We start from the raw sequence: 17,313 nt of genomic DNA on the forward strand, positions 1-17,313 counted from the left end.
AGTGTATATACACACACTGGCGGCCAAAAGTTTGGAATAATGTACAGATTTTGCACTTATGGAAAGAAATTGGTACTTTTATTCACCAAAGTGGCATTCAACTGATCACAGTGTATAGTCAGGACATTAATAATGTGAAAAATGACTATTACAATTTGAATTAAATATTCAGAACTTCTTAAACTACTTCAAAGAGTTCTCATCAAAAAATCCTCCACGTGCAGCAATGACAGCTTTGCAGATCCTTGGCATTCTAGCTGTCAGTTTGTCCAGATCCTCAGGTGACATTTCACCCCACGCTTCCTGTAGCACTTGCCATAGATGTGGCTGTCTTGTCGGGCACTTCTCACGCACCTTACAGTCTAGCTGATCCCACAAAATCTCAATGTGTTTAAGATCCATAAACACTCTTTTCCAATTATCTGTTGTCCAATATCTGTGTTTCTTTGCCCACTCTAACCTTTTTTTTTTTTTTTTTTTTTTTTTAATTGGCTTTTTCTTTGCAATTCTTTTTTTGACCACAATTTACTGTTGTACATGAAACTGGTGTTGAGCAGGTAGAATTCAATGAAGCTGTCAGCTGAGGACAAGTGAGGCGTCTGTTACTCAAACTAGAGACTCTGATGTACTTATCCTCTTGTTTAGTTGTACATCTGGCCTTCCACATCTCTTTCTGTCCTTGTTAGAGCCAGTTGTCCTTTGTCTTTGAAGACTAGTGTACACCTTTGTATGAAATCTTCAGTTTTTTGGCAATTTCAAGCATTGTATAGCCTTCATTCCTCAGAATAATGATTGACTGACGAGTTTCTAGAGAAAGCGGTTCCTTTTTTCCATTTTTGACCTAATATTGATATGAAGACATGCCAGTCTATTGCATACCTTGGCAACTCAAAACAAACACAAAGACAATGTTAAGCTTCATTTAATGAACCGAATAGCTTTCAACTATGTTTGATATAATGGCAAGTGATTTTCTTGTACCAAATTAACAATTTAGCATGATTACTCAAGGATAAGGTGTTGGAGTGATGACTGCTGGAAATGGGTCCTGTCTAGATTTGATCAAAAATGACTTTTTTCAAATAGTGATGCTGCTGTTTTTTACATCAGTAATATCCAGACTATACTTTGTGATCAGTTGTATGCCATTTTGATTAATTAAAGTACCGATTTCCTTCCGAAACAGCAAAATATGTACATTATTCCAAACTTTTGGCCGTGTGTGTGTGTGTGTGTGTACACACACACACACACTCAGTGACCAATTTTTAGGTTCACCTCTCTAATAACAATGTTCCAGGTTATCTTTGGCATGCTATCCATTACCACCGATACAAATGTTGACCTTGTGTACAGTATTGCACTTACAGTGGAAGTTAATATGGCAAAGTATTGCACCAGAATAAATGTTAAAATACATTAAACATTAAAAACATTACACGTTAACATGTAACTAGTGTGATAAAACCGCTTGATAACCTTGTATTTGCAAAGTTATATCCAATCTTTCAACTCCTGTCATGACTGTAAAATCAGTAAACCCTGTAAATTTCGCATGATACGCACAAGAATACCAGAAAGAGATTGTTTATCATTTTTGTTGCCTATATTTGATAGTTCAGTATAGTAGAAAGAGAGACAGGAAACGACAGGAAAATAAGGGGGATCGGGAATGGACCATGAATCACCCATGAAGCTAAGGCATCGAATGTCAGAGCACTGCCCATAAGGCTACAGCACCTACTAGAAAGGGATTGTTTACATTGAGAAAAATTCACCCACAGACAGAGTTATTTTGGTTATGCATAACCAGTAGTTCATCCAGGAACAGGTCAAATGCGAACCTGCGTTACACACTTGCGCTACCGCTGCTCCATGGCTCCAAAGCTAGCCTATTATCTTTGCTAGCACATGTAGTATCTTTGCTAGTTGGCTGAATTCAAATTATATTTAAATTAATGTTCTTTTGAAGGTCTGGTTAAATTCATGATTTGTATGGGTCAGTGGTACTAGTCTATTGTGCTTGAAATGAAGACTGTTTGCTAATAAGGCTGAGGCTATTGCTGTTGAGGCTGTTGTTCTCTGCATAACAAAGGTGGAGGTGGTTTCATAGTAGAACATTCAGTGGAAGCCCAAGTGCTCTCCATGAGACCTTGTTCACAGAGTGAATGTGTAATTCAGTTTAGTGAATAATCCAGCTGTATTTAGTGGAAACGAAGACAAGACTAATGAGACTACTTCAGTCCAGATACTAAAGTATTAATAAGCTTAATCAGTAGCTGAATTAAGTATTCACATAGCACTAATTAGGCTTATTTTAATTTAATTGAATAGTCCATTGCTGCTTTTGTGTCTGCTAGTGGCAGGTTTAGCTGCTTAGATGTAGTTGTGGCTGTTTTAGGTTTAGTGTTACAGGTCAGACAGGTCTCGAATTCACTGTTGTACTTTAAGAGACAGACCACATAGAAAGGGAGTACATTTACTCCAAAATTACTGTGTATGCAAGGATTTGTGCGTTTTCACTCAGAATCAGGATTCATCTGTAAGTTAAACTTTCTTTTTCTTTAAAGGTGCACTCAGTATTTATTTCCCAATTATAAAAGTTTTACATATAAAGAAATGAATTGTAATTTTGAAACATATGTATAAAATCATGACCACTCACATAAGATTAGGACTCTAGTCACATCAGTAACGTTTTAAAAGCTGTTTTATTCTACGTGGGGCAGGGGTGCCCTCATGGGGGCTGCCATTTTAGAATCACATGACCAGCTGAATATTACTCGCGTAAAGGGATAGTTCACCCAAAAATGAAAATTCTCCCATCATTTACTCATCCTCATGCCGTCCCAGATGTGTATGACTTTCTTTCTTCTGCTGAACACAAAGATCTTTAGAAGAATATTTCAGCTCTGTAGGTCCATACAATGCAAGTGAATGGGTGCCAAAATTTTGAAGCTCAAAACACAGCATAAAGTAATCCATAAGATTCCAGTGGTTCAGTCCATATCTTCTGAAACTATATAAGTGTGGGTGAGAAACAGGTCAGTATATTAAGTCCTCCTCCTTTAGTTTTTGGTGATTTGCATTCTTCGTGAATATGGCCCCCTACTGGCAGGGAGGGGATTTATGGTAAAAACTGACTTAAATATTGATCTGTTTCTCACCCACACCTATCATATCTCTTCAGAAGATATCGATTTAACCACTTGAGTCTTATAGATTACTTTTATGGTGACTTTATGTGCATTTTGGAGCTTCAAAATGTTGGCACCCATTCACTTGCATTGTATGGATCTACAGAGATGAGATATTCTTCTAAAAATCTTTATTTTCTGCAGAAAAAGGAAAGTCGTACACATCTAAGATGGCATAAGGGTGAGTAAATGATGAAAGAATTTTCATTTTTGGGTGAACTATCCCTTTAATCTCAGTAACTGTCTTGTTATTGCACATTTTCACTCTTGGATTAAATTAATCAGGACTGATTGTGAACAGTGAATTTCGACAGTGGCATCTGTAACTGAAAACTATTGATTTTGAATGATGCTGCATCCACACCACTAGGTGTCACTGTAAGTCCAAGATAACACAAGCAAAAAGTTACTGAGTGTACCTTTAAATTTAGGATAAAATTTAGAACCAACTCAAACCACATGCAGGAATCACAGACTCCTGTTCATCTCGAAATATGGAATATAATAAGCAGAATTATTATTATTATTATTATTATTATTATTAGACGTTTTATAACTAAGTGACCATACAATAAGGCTTATTTCATAATAAAAATGGCAAGTAAACAAATTGAAAGAACAAATGTGTGTGTATACTCAAGTTTCCTTTGTGAATCTGATGACAATTTTGTGTTAGTATTGACTGAGACCCATTATCTGTGATAATTTGCCATGTCTAAAGGTGGTGTTATTAGATTAGATTAAATACATGTCCTATACTGCATTTCTTTCATCAGTTGTTTGCCCAAATGCCAAGGTCAGCCTTTGATCAAAATATTGCTCAATTAGTAATATTACCCATATAAGAAAGAGTGGAGTGTAAAGTGTAAGTCACTTGTTGTTGAAAGGTACTGTATGAGTTAATGATTGCTTTAAGTTCACATCTTTCTTGTGTAAACTCTGCTATATCTAAAGTCATACTGGTGGAAAGACTGTATTTTGTGAAATTAACCCAACACAATACAGCTTAATGAATCCTCACTGACAATGATTGATTTTAATTGAGGGAAGGAGAGATGGGCCTGTCTGGGGGTTTGTTGCTTGTAATAATCCAATGTCTGTTACAGTGCTTGTCTGTCTGTGTTCCCCGCAGGTAAAATAAAGTATTCAGAAAGAGTTTATGATGCATGTATGGAGGCTTTTGACTGCTTGCCCCTTGCAGCTCTTCTGAACCAGCAGTTCCTCTGTGTACACGGTGGCCTCTCACCAGAAATCAACTGCTTAGACGACATTAGGAAAGTAAGCATCTGTTCATGTTCTCCTTCTCTCCTTACAGCCCAGGTCTTTTATTTTTATTCAAATGCAAAACATGTTAATGACTGTGTAAACATGCACAAGAATATTGCAACATTAATCAGGATTTGGTCTTATTCTGATTATGTAAGCATTATGTGAACACATTAACCTGATTGTCATAACCAAATTAAGCCAATATTCTGGTTTCTAGAAATTGGATTTAGACTGTTGTCATAGGCCTGTATTTATATGAATTTTGGGTCATGTGTAAACACCTTATTCAGAATATCCACTGTAACTGAACATTAATTTATATTTGCGCATGTCCAAATGAAGGTAATTTTGGGTGACATTGGGTACAGACAGAGTGAAAAGTCAAGCTGTGAAGAAAACACCTTTAACACACATTAAAAGAAATGTAATAGCCTCATGACCTGTCTCATGACCTGCAATTTGAGGACATGAATGAGAATAAATCAGTTCCATTGATTAAATTACTGTCTAAAATGACAGCAAAGTAAATGGCAAGAGCGAGCATCTCCAGTGTTTCCAGAAGAGAATAGCAGGAAAAGAATGTGAAATGTCTTGGTTTATTCAGATTATGCTGATTACATGTAAACAGGAATATTCCAATAGCTGTGGAGCATGTGCACCTCTTTTTTTAGAATAAAGGCTTAACCAGAATATGGATCTTAATAGGAAAGTAATGTACTGTACATGTGTACATGTATACATGATCAGTGTCTCTTTCTCTGTCTCTTCTGTGTGTTGTGCAGTTAGACAGGTTTAAGGAGCCCCCGGCATTTGGGCCTATGTGTGATTTGATCTGGGCTGATCCAGGGGAGGACTATGGCAGTGAGAAGACAGCAGAGCACTTTAACCACAACTCAGTCAGAGGCTGCTCCTATTTTTTCAGGTACAAGAGCAGTGCTTTTGGCATTTGGTTAGATGTTTGACAGTATGTCTCTGCATACTTGTGCTATTACAACCAACTTACAGTTGAGTCTTGAAAGGGATACTTTCATATACTGTAGAAAAATGTTGTTTGTAATGCTGTTTTAAAACCTGTTTCTTTTTCTTTTTTTATTGTCATATGTGCAGTGGGGTTTGAAAGTCTGAGTCTACATTGAAAATTTGGGATTCAAAATCAATTTTAAACCTGAGGAAACCTGATGTTTAAATAAGGTAAAGTTAATTAGATATATTTAAGATTTTGCACTATTTCTAGGTCACTAATCAAATAAGCAAATTTGTGACAATGACCATGTTAAAGGAATAGTTCACCCAAAAATGCTTTCTTCTGCAGAAACACAAACGAAGAATATTTCAGCTCTGTAGGTCCATTCAATGCAAGTAAATAGTGACCAAAATTTGAAGCCCTAAAAAGCACATAAAGGCAGCATAAAAGTAATCCATATGACTCCAGTGGGTTTAATCCATGTCTTCTGAAGGGATCTTATCGATTTTTGGGTGAGAACACACCAAAATGTAACTCCCTTTTCACTGTACATCTTGCCATTGCAGTCTCTAGGCATGATCATGATTTCAAGCTCGATTACACTTCCTAGTGCTTGATGTATGCTCAGAGCGCTAGATGGCGCAAGGAAGTGTAATCGAGTTTGAAATCATGATCACCAAGGAGACTGCTGATGTTAATATTTATAGTGAAAAATGTGTTATCTTTAAATTAGATATTGTGGTCTGTACTCACCCAAAACCATTTAGATTGCTTCAAAAGACATGGATTAAACCACTGGTGTCATGGATTACCTATATCCTGCCTTTGTGTGCTTTTTGGAGCTTCAAAATTTTGGTCACCATTCACTTACATTGTATGGACATACAGAGCTGAGATATTCTTTTAAAAATATGTATTTGTGTTCTACAGAAGAAAGAAAGTCATACACATCTGGGATGGCATGATGGTGAGTAAATGATGAGAGAATTTTCATTTTTGGGTGAGCTATTTAACTGATTTGTGCAAAAGGTCAGATTCTTGCTTCAATGGAAGCACACAATATGCTCTTTGAAACATTCTCAAATCATGTTGGGATAACATGGATCATCAGGTTTTGCACAAACTTGTGGAGTCCATGCCAGCTTGAGTACACGCCAAGAGACATTACCAAAAACGAAGATCTTCTGAAATTTAATTTTGAACTCAGTAAAATTGTTATGCTGATGTTATACTTTGTAATCTGTGCTCAGTTAGCATTTTCACAAGTGGGCCCAGACTTTTGAACCCCACTGCATATGAGAGTTGCTTGCTTTGACCACACTGTTTTGTACTAGCTCATAAACATTTTAATAAAAATCATTCAGGCATTTGTGAACTGATGTGGAAAGCCAATCTGATTTTGACTGACTCCTGTTAATAACCTGACCGATGTCACCCAGCTGGTTTCTTTTGGGTGTGTATATATAAGTGTGTTTATCCACTGTTTGCTTGTCCAGCTGTGTTTGTACCACGCCAACTGAATGTTAACGAAGTGCAGGTGGTGGTCTAATTGCTGTGTTCATTCACTGTGTTGAGGCAGGGTGGGCTTGAAGAGAATCCCACAAAGCTGTATTAAGAAGCTTCCAGTGCATTGGCCCATGCCCCAGTGGTGGCCAAAAAAGCCCAGTTAAGTCTTTCAGAGTGGTTGAACTGAGACCTTCAAGGTGGTCTTTCTCTTGTTTTACAGTTACGCAGCAGTCTGTGACTTTTTGACAAACAATAACTTGTTGTCTGTAATTAGAGCACATGAAGCACAAGACGCTGGGTGAGTATTTATTTTCCAGTTTTATCTTAAATGTGATTTGTGTAATTCTTTGCTGTTAAATTGCATTCTCCTATCTCAGTGTAATATGCAGTGACTACTAAAAGTAAACCACTCATTGGTTGATTCCCTGAAAAGTGTAAACACTGTGGCTCTGTTGCTTTCAAAACATTGCTATGTTTGTTTGAGCAATATCTCGACCAGCCCAACAAAGCGCTGTTTGATCAATGGAAGACGGAGGCAGTGTTCAGGGAATCTATTTATAAGCAGTAAATATGACTGAAAACAGTCTGACTGCAATACACTGAAGCATTTAGCAAAGCATGCTAGCTTTGCTAATTTGAGTTTTTGCAAGTTTTATGTACTGATACCAATGTAGTTCCTCTGAAACTGTGGATCTGGGACAGTGGCTCATTACTAACTGATTTTGACAAAAATCACATTATCTGAAAATAACAGAGTGGACTTTTTGTATTGATTCACCCAGTTGCCTTTTTGAAAGCTGCCAACAGACATGCTGAGCAGTCCAATTGGAATGTGTGTTTCTTTTTCAGGTACAGGATGTATAGGAAAAGTCAGACAACAGGCTTCCCTTCATTAATTACCATCTTCTCAGCACCAAATTACCTAGATGTATATAACAACAAAGGTATGTTAGCATCCTCAGGCATTATATATTAAAAAACAAACTTCACTATTTTTATTCAGTGCCAGAGTTAATTGGCATCCAATCAGGCTGCTTTTCTTTTTTATCAGTAGTAAGTTTAAAGGGATAGTTCACCCCAAAATGAAAATTCTCTCATCATTTACTCATCCTCATGCCATCCCAGATGTGTATGACTTCCTTTCTTTTGCTGAACACAAACAAAGATTCTTAGAAGTATATCTCAGCTCTGTAGGTCCATACAATGCAATTCAACAGGGTCTAAAATTTGAGCATGCAGCATTAAAGTAATCCATAAGACTCCAGTGGTTAAATCCATGTCTTCAGAATTGTTATAATAGGTGTGGGTGAGAAACAGATAAATGTCTTTTTTACTATAATTCTCCTCCCTGTCCAGTAGGTGCTAATATGTATGAAGAATGTCAATCGTCAAAAACAAAAGAAGGGCTGTTTTAAAGTGGAGATTTATAGTTAAAAAAAGACTTAAATATTGATCTGTTTCACACCTATAATATCGCTTCTGAAGAAACAAATGAATATGATTTTAACCACTGAAATCAGATGGATTACTTTTATGCTGCCTTTATGTGCTTTTTGGAGCTTCAAAGTTCTGGCCACCATTCACTTGCATTGTATGGACCTACAGAGCTGAGATATTTGTCTAAATATCTTTGTTTGTGTTCAGCAGAAGAAAGAAAGTCATCCACATCTGGGATGGCATGAGGGTGAGTAAATGATGAGAGAATTTTCATTTTTGGGTAAACTTTTCCTTTAAAACTCCATTTTGAATGGCAAAAATTGTTAATCTGCATGATCTTAAACTGTCCCTGTCCCTTTGTTTGTCCTCCAGCCGCTGTATTGAAATATGAAAACAACGTTATGAACATTAGACAGTTCAACTGCTCACCTCATCCGTACTGGTTACCCAACTTTATGGATGTGTTTACATGGTCACTGCCCTTTGTGGGTGAGAAAGGTGGGTGTCAAACCTCAGACCTGGACTGGGGTTTGTGATTTTCAGAGACTGAAATGTAGACTGCTGGAGACTGAAATGGTTGCTAGTATTTGACAGGCTATGTGGAGGTGAAACAAGAATGACCTTGTAGATGACATGTATATGGTGCCTGACTGTGTCTGTTTAGTGGGAAGAATGCAGAAAAACTCAAACCTGAAATGTCATATTTCGTACATTTTTGCCAGTGTGTGTTCAAGGGCACCTTTTACGAAACTCATAAAGTGGTGTAAAGAATATGACTTGAGTGTGCTCACCAAAAGCATCAGATTTTTGATCTAACAAGGATTTTTCTGTTCACAGTAACAGAGATGTTGGTAAACGTGCTAAACATCTGCTCTGATGATGAACTCATGTCAGAGGGTGATGACTTATGTGAAGGTAAGTGTGTTTACATACATGTGTGTGAACATATGTTTCTGTTTGCTTCAAGGAAGTCTAAATTCCTGGAGAGAGCTATCTGTCAGTATTTCCATTCATCGCAGTGGCAGCTGCTGAAAGTACACAACCTGAATGCTGCCATCTTTGTTTTATTGGGACTTTTTTGAGCCAATAACATGAGCCGTAAAAGTCACGTGACTGATAACTCTATATTAGAACTCCTTGTAGCAGACAGGGGGAAAAGTCTATTAAGAATTCACACCATTTCCCACTATTAAGAACTCCAGTAATATAATATAATGACATTTTTGCGGTTTATATGTTGCTTTCAAAAGATTTTATTTGATCATGGCTACTTTTGAAATGCTGTCAATGGAGAAGCATGCTTTTTGCCTGCATAATAGTGAAATAATGACAATTACCAGCTGGGGATAACTGCCAAAGAATACCAGCCAAACCTTGACCCTACTGTTTTGCATGTTGTGATTGCTTAGAATTTGTAAAGCTGATACCTGATTGGTTGTTGCCTTCTTTGTTCTGCATATTTCCTCTTAGTTCAAATTCAGTGGCATAATTTAAAGCAGTACAGCTAGAATGTGCTCACAGCAGAGTGTGTGTGTCTGTCAGTCTGGTCATCATCAGAGTGTCCAACTGTCATTATGGCAGTGTGATATACTCTCCCTGGAGGACCGATGTCTGCCCATGCTGTCCCATGAGAATCCCTGCTCAGACAGCCTGCTCTGTACTGCATAAACCACATGAATCTAACACATAGACTCTATAGGATACTGCATAAATACTACTATGGGATCACAGAAGGGTCCCAGACATGGAAAATCTGGAAATATCAGGGAATTTTAAGTGTTTTTCAGGCGAGGAAAAAATAATGAAAATTATTGCAATCTTAAAACTTATGGAAATTTCAGTAATGAATATACATTTTTCTAGTTATGCTGCTTTCTAAAACATTTCATTGGACAAGTACAGTATTGGTCTTGTGTAGAGTAAAGCTTAAAGGAATGATTCGTGTTCAATACAAGTTAAGCTCAGTTGACAACATATGATTGATTACCACAAAAATTATTTAGACTCATCCCTCTTTTTCTTTAAAAAAAAAAAAAAAGAAGCAAAAATCGAGGTTATAGTGAGGCAATTGCAATGGAAGTGAATGTGGCCAATTTTAAAAGCAGAAATGTGAAGCTTATAATTTTATAAAAGCACTTACATTAATTCTTCTGTTAAAACTTGTGTATTATTTGAGCTGTGAAGTTGTCAAAAAAATTGTCATTTTTACAGAAATTTTAGGGTTTTAGGGTTTGTTGACATTACATCATCATGGCAACGAAGATGTAAAATTGGCTATAACTTTACACAGAAAAGGTTAGTAAGCGATTTTATCATACTAAAATAATTTTTACATGCATATCCTTTATGTATTGTGGCTATACTTTTGAAAAAGTGAGAATTTTAACATTAAAAAATTGGCCCCCATTCACTTGCATTGTAAGTGCCTTAATGTAACCCAGATATTTGCTTTTTTTAAAGAAACATTTATTTTTGTGGTAATCAACATTATGCCACAAATGCTGTCGATTGAGCTTAACTTGTATTGAACCCGGAACATTCCTTTAAAACATAAGTGATGTCATATGATGTTCATAAGCCATAGAGATGTCCGATTTGTAAGCCAATCATTCTTTTGAGTTCATTCTTTTCAAATAATCGGTAGAACTGGTTCACAAATAGTTCTGAATGATTTATTAAGGAATTGGTTTGAATTTAAATTATATTTAAAAATCCAGAAATCACAAATGACTGAAAAGGTCATGACATGGATATTTCATGGAAATTCAGTGGTTAGAAAGTGTGGGAACACTGTTTAAGTCCAAATACACAGTCAATTAAATTTGGCATTGTTATGAATGGCAGTCTTGCATCAGATGCTTAATAAATCTCTTTGTGTTGGTGTGTGTTCCAAATCCTCAACAGAATCAATGAATGATATACAGCTGATTCTCAGCATCTCAACTTTGGATTTTTTTTTTTGGAATAATGTTCCTGTGGAATGACAGTGATGTGATGCTGTTTTTGTGTTGCTGCAGGTGGAACTCCAGCTGTCCGAAAGGAAGTGATCAGAAATAAGATCCGTGCCATCGGCAAAATGGCCAGAGTCTTCTCTGTGCTCAGGTCAGTCTTCGCACAGCTGTAATTAGATAGATATTTACTGTGCTGCTTGGGAGGTCATTGTAATTATTCAAAAAGCAAAAACACACACAGATATGGGACTTTGGTCACACTGCTCACCCTATCAAGTTATGAGTCATTTTATATCACAATAATGATATACAGCTCTGGAAAAAATTAAGAGACCACTGCAAAATTATCAGTCTCTCTGGTTTTACTATTTATAGGTATGTGTTTGGGTAAAATGAACATTTTTGTTTTGTTCAATAAAATACTGACAACATTTCTCCCAAATTCCAAATAAAACTATTGTCATTTAGAGCATTTATTTGCAGAAAATGACAACTGGTCAAAATAACAAAAAAGATGCAGTGTTTTCAGACATCGAATAATGCAAAGAAAACAAGTTCTAAGTTTTAAACAACACAATACTAATGTTTTAACTTAGGAAGAGTTCAGAAATCAGTATTTGGTGGATAACCCTGATTTTCAATCACAGCTTTCATGCGTCTTGGCACGCTCTCTACCAGTCTTTCACATCGCTGTTGGGTGAATTGATCCCACTCCTGGTGCAAAAATTCAAGCAACTCGGCTTTGTTTGATGGCTTGTGGCCATCCATCTTCCTCTTGATCACATTCAGTAGATTTTCAATGGGTTTCAGGTCTGGAGATTGGGCTGGCCATGACAGGTTCTAGATCCGGTGGTCCTCCATCCACACCTTGACTGACCTAGCTGTGTGGCATGGAGCATTGTCCTGCTGGAAAAAAACAATCCTTAGAGTTGGGGAAGCAAGTTTTCTTCCAGGATAATCTTGTACGTGGCTTGATTCATGCGTCCTTCACAAAGACGAATCTGCCTGATTCCAGCCTTGCTGAAGCACCCCCAGATCATCACCGATCCTTCACCAAATTTCACAGTGGGTGTGAGACACCGTGGCTTGAAGGCCTTTCCAGGTCTCTGTCTAACCATTAGATGACCAGCTGGAGGATCGGTGATGGTCTGGGGGTGCTTCAGCAAGGCTGGAATCGGGCAGATTCATCTTTGTGAAGATGAATGGCAACAAGCCATCAAACAAAGATGAGCAGCTTGAATTTTTGCCCCAGGAGTGGCATAAAGTCACTCAAAGGCAATGTGAAAGACTGGTAGAAAGCATGCCAAGATGCATGAAAGCTGTGATTGGAAATCAGGGTTATTCCACCAAATATTGATTTCTGAACTCTTCCTAAGTTAAAACATTAGTATTGTGTTGTTTAAAAATGAATATGAACTTGTTTTCTTTGCATTATTCAAGGTCTGAAAACACTGCATCTTTTTTGTTATTTTGACCAGTTGTCATTTTCTGCAAATAAATGCTCTAAATGACAATAGTTTTATTTGGAATTTGGGAGAAATGTTGACAGTACTTTATAGAACAAAACAAAAATGTTAATTTTACTCAAACACATACCTATAAATAGTAAATCTAGAGAAACTGATAATTTTATATATATATATTTTGCCACACACACTTTCCTCCATTAGGATTAATGAGGCAGTGTCAGTGAGTCATCATGTGAAATAGCGGTCTAATTATATTAGAGATTATTCCAGATGAACAATGCAATTGATAATGGAGGAACAGAGGACATCTTCAAGTCTTTTGTCTCTTGGTTTAAAAAAAAAATCTGATTAGATTGGCTCTGCTGCAAAAGTTTCAAATTACCATATATTTCCTCTTCCTCCCCCCTCCACCCTATGCTAATTGATTATGTGCTGTGGAGTTCTTTGAATACTGCTTTAATATGGTGTGTGTGTGTTGTGCCTTAGGGAAGAGAGCGAGAGTGTACTGACCCTCAAAGGGCTCACCCCAACCGGAACGCTACCTCTAGGAGTGTTGTCTGGAGGCAAGCAGACCTTACAGAGTGGTAAGTGAGCATGTTTGTGGTTTGTCTTGGCAGGTTAGTGCATGTGGGTTTGCTAAAGTGTTTACAGGCCACTCACATCCAACCCGGATGCTCAAGCTGTACTGGGTCACCACATGTGACATAGTGTAAATGATCCAGCACTCTCCTCTGCTCTCACCACCCCCATATAAAAGCAAAAATTACCAGCACATAAGTTTTGTCGTGCAAGATGCCAATGATGTGATGCATTTCTCTCCCTCATGCTGAAGTGCATCAGAGCTTATAGCGGCAGATATAGATGAGGGCAGTGCTCTCCACCTCTATTGCGTGAGCTTTTCTGGGCTGCACCAGATTGTTTAAAGGGATAGTTCACCCAAAAATGAAAATTCTCTCATCATTTACTCACCCCTTTATGCCATCCCAGATGTGTATGCAGAACACAAACAAATATTTTTAGAAGAATATCTCAGCTCTGTAGGTCAATACAATTAAGTGAATGGTGGCCAAAACTTTAAATCTTTGAATGATAGGTGTGGGTGAGAAACAGATCAATAGTTAAGTCATTTTTTCCTATAAATCTCCACTTTCACTTCCACTTTCTTCTTCTTTTGTTTTTTGGCGATTCACATTCTTCGTGCATATCACCACGTACTGGTCAGGGCTGGTCAAAGGTGGAGATTTATAGTAAAAAAAAAAAAAAGGTCATAAATATTGATCTGTTTCTCACCCACACCTATCATCACTTCAGAAGTTATGGATTTAACCATTGGAGTCTTATGGATTACTTTTATGCTGCCTTCATGTCCTTTTTGGAGACTCAGAGTTCTAGTCACCAATTACCATTGAGTAAATTATGAGAGAATTTCATTTTTGGGCTAACTATCCCTTTAATTCACTTCAAATACTTAATTTAAATAATTATTTTGCATTACAGGAATGAGAATTTGAGAGAAATGTGCTTAATTGTACTTAAATGAATGCCACAATGTAAAGAAAAAGAATAATGGTTCTAAATTAGGTTTAATTTTCTTTAAGCAAAATAAAATATATTAGAATTTATTTATTGGGTTAAATTTGACCTGGTCATGTTCTTTACAGGTATATAGGATTTACACAAGCCCTGTGTTTGGACATACAATGAACAAAACCATATTATGGGATCTCAAGATTTATTTAAATGTTTATAGATGATTAGGACATTATAATGTTTGAAAAGAAAACAACACAATTGACCTTATTATTATTGACGCTATGAACACCTGTTACATCCAACCATGAACTCTTTAATGTTTACACTCTTTATTTGCCTATGGGTTGTAAAAACCCCTCCCTTGTAGGCTCATTTTAAGCCATTTTATTTAGCCACCTGCCCTACAGTGTGCTCCAAACATGCTGAGAGCCAATCAGAGGGTGATTGTCATGAGAGCTGCATCATGACTCACTGGATTGACCTGTCCTCTCTGAGTGGGCGAAACTGTTGACAAGGTGTCCAGGACCTGGCTAAAGGTCATTAAAGGTCAATAGTGTAGAGAACTTTGAGCGAGTGTGAGGTGATGGAGACAGAAGAGGAATGAAGTGAGAGAGGGAAATCAGAGGGAGACAGTGGGTGGATGCCAGCATTTGAAGTACATATTGAAAACTAAGTGACCTTTAAGAGACCAGCTTCATGTCTGTATGAGTCGGGCATCAAGCCACCTAGACCTGAAGAACCGAGAGGAAAATTAAAGAAAATGTGAAGCTATTGGCCTCATCTTCAGGTATCCTAGCCTACCCTGTTTAATACCAAAATTGCTTTGACCTTAGCATAATAGCACATTTCCAGTTATAAACATCCAATGAGCTGCTCATGTTTACCAAAAATTATATATTAAAACAATGTGCCACAAGAGGGTTGTACCTATTAAACGTAGAAAAATCACTGTAACACACAGACTGAAGTGGCTTCTTGCTTTTACAAATCGGTGGCAACAGTGCTGTGATAAAAGAGACCAATGTTCTATTAACAGTTTCATTCAAATTTTTAAATAATTGGGTTTTATTCCAGCACCGTGAACTTCTTGAAAGTAAAATCTCCCTAAAATATTTTTCACACTCTCATTATTTTTTTACATTTGCATACTAACAATGTCCAACAGTGTATGTGCATGCACACATCCCACCACAGTGTCATTTCCACCACGTCAAATTTTATATTGTGTTTAATATAGTTCCATGGTGGAAATGACTGTGATGGAAATTATTTGTTTTGAATGTTTTTGAATCAAAATCGCAGACACCTATGTCTTGCTAACACCCTGTCTACACCGGACGCGAGCGACGCGTCTCGTCAAAAGCAATAGAACTAGTGCCCGACCGATATATCTGTCGGCTGATATTAACAAAACTTTTTTTCAGAACATATAATGCAGAAAACGATGCTTGAATTGGTGTCATAACGTAGTTTGTCCAGCAGAGCGTGCTCTGCTGGACAACAGGGCGGAGTTAAGCTGTGTCTTCTCGGTAAGTTGCTAACTAGTTTGTGAAATACATACTGGAAAGTTAATAAACAATGACCCCATCGTTTTCCCTTTTCAATATAACTAATGTATAAAGTTAACCCTGTCTCTGACAACCATGTCACTCATGTTTATCACATCTGTTTGCTATGTTAGCCAGCCATAGTTTGTCAGTGCAGTAAATAATGTAGCAGATTGAAAGGTAAACATCAGAGCAACTTTTTGCAGCTTAGCAGACAACGGTGCAGTGGTGGATTATGTCTGTTGAGTGTTGATTTCACACTATGTTGTTACCTAGTTGGTGAGACGCAATGCTAGTCCATCTTTTACTCTCCGTGACAATCTTACAGCTAACTAGCTAACCATGTAGCTACTTTCATTGCTTGTCAGCTGAGTGGAAGCTAATATGTAAACATGTATTCACCAAACTGTTTTGTTCAGGATTCACTGTTTGGTACCCCCTTCAACCGAACAATTCGTTGCATTTACAAAATTTAATATTTAAAAGTTTCCCTTGAACTTGTATAGCTGAATACGGTATAACACCGCTGCCGCTGTCTCGTCAGGTGTAAATGCTTCTTAATTTACAACGTGCCCCTAACTGACTGGCAGTATTAATATAGTCAGCATTTGATTAATACTAAACAGTACTGATGTTTATTTAGCTATTTATTCAATTTTTATTGATTATTTTAATGGTCAGCATTTGACTGATACTAAACAGTACTGATGTTTATTTAGCTATTTATTTTATTTGTATTATTTATTTTAATGGTCAGCATTTGACTGATACTATACATACAGTACTGATGTTTATTTAGCTATTTATTTTATTTGAATGTATTTATTTGAATGGTCAGCAACTGACTGATACTGAATGTATAGTACTGATGTTTATTAAGCTATTTATTGTATTTTTATTTATTCTTTATTTTCTCAGTGTTCATTTCTAGAATTTGTTGAGAATCTATAATAATAATATAAAATATTCTTTGATAAAAAATATTTGTTTAAGAAAGCAGCCTTCTGAGTACCTTTGCATAGTCACATCGGTCCACAATCCACATAGAACAGGTCTGTTTTCATTTCAGCTCAAAAATTAACTATATCGGCCACCATATCGGTAATCGGTGAATTTCCCCCCTCTAAAAATCCCATATCGGTCGGGCTCTAAATAGAACCCCATTATAATCAGTGATGATGTCTACACTGGAAGCATCCGTTGCACCAAGTGTTGTGTTCCATTTTATGTTGCACGCACTGGCGCTACTACCAAAATTATACGGTTTAGAACGTTCATGTGACGCGTCCAGTGTAGACAGCCCCAAGCGTTGCAGCACGTTGCGTCAATGAATGGGCCTGGTGTAGACAGGGTGTAAAGCTAATTTCATAGCTAAAATTGAATGTATACTAAATGCACACAAATAAATATTTTCAGCCTTTTTGCACAATTTGGCAAAAT

The 17,313-nt window shown here is 37.0% G+C and overlaps 1 protein-coding gene across 2 annotated transcripts in view; it reads left to right on the forward strand.

Moving 5' to 3' along the window:
• The window catches only part of LOC127432387 (serine/threonine-protein phosphatase 2B catalytic subunit gamma isoform-like), a 58,673-nt gene that overhangs the window by 30,493 nt on the left and 10,867 nt on the right, over positions 1-17,313 (forward strand). For both annotated transcript variants that reach the window (XM_051683396.1, XM_051683406.1), the window contains exons 5-12: positions 4,330-4,475; positions 5,249-5,388; positions 7,157-7,234; positions 7,786-7,880; positions 8,746-8,871; positions 9,211-9,288; positions 11,391-11,475; positions 13,280-13,377. In XM_051683396.1, the coding sequence (XP_051539356.1) occupies positions 4,330-4,475; positions 5,249-5,388; positions 7,157-7,234; positions 7,786-7,880; positions 8,746-8,871; positions 9,211-9,288; positions 11,391-11,475; positions 13,280-13,377 (846 nt within the window). The remainder of the gene's footprint in view (positions 1-4,329; positions 4,476-5,248; positions 5,389-7,156; positions 7,235-7,785; positions 7,881-8,745; positions 8,872-9,210; positions 9,289-11,390; positions 11,476-13,279; positions 13,378-17,313) is intronic.

This window comes from Myxocyprinus asiaticus, chromosome 4 (genome assembly GCF_019703515.2).
Source record: "Myxocyprinus asiaticus isolate MX2 ecotype Aquarium Trade chromosome 4, UBuf_Myxa_2, whole genome shotgun sequence".
In the NCBI taxonomy this organism is placed as follows: domain Eukaryota; kingdom Metazoa; phylum Chordata; class Actinopteri; order Cypriniformes; family Catostomidae; genus Myxocyprinus; species Myxocyprinus asiaticus.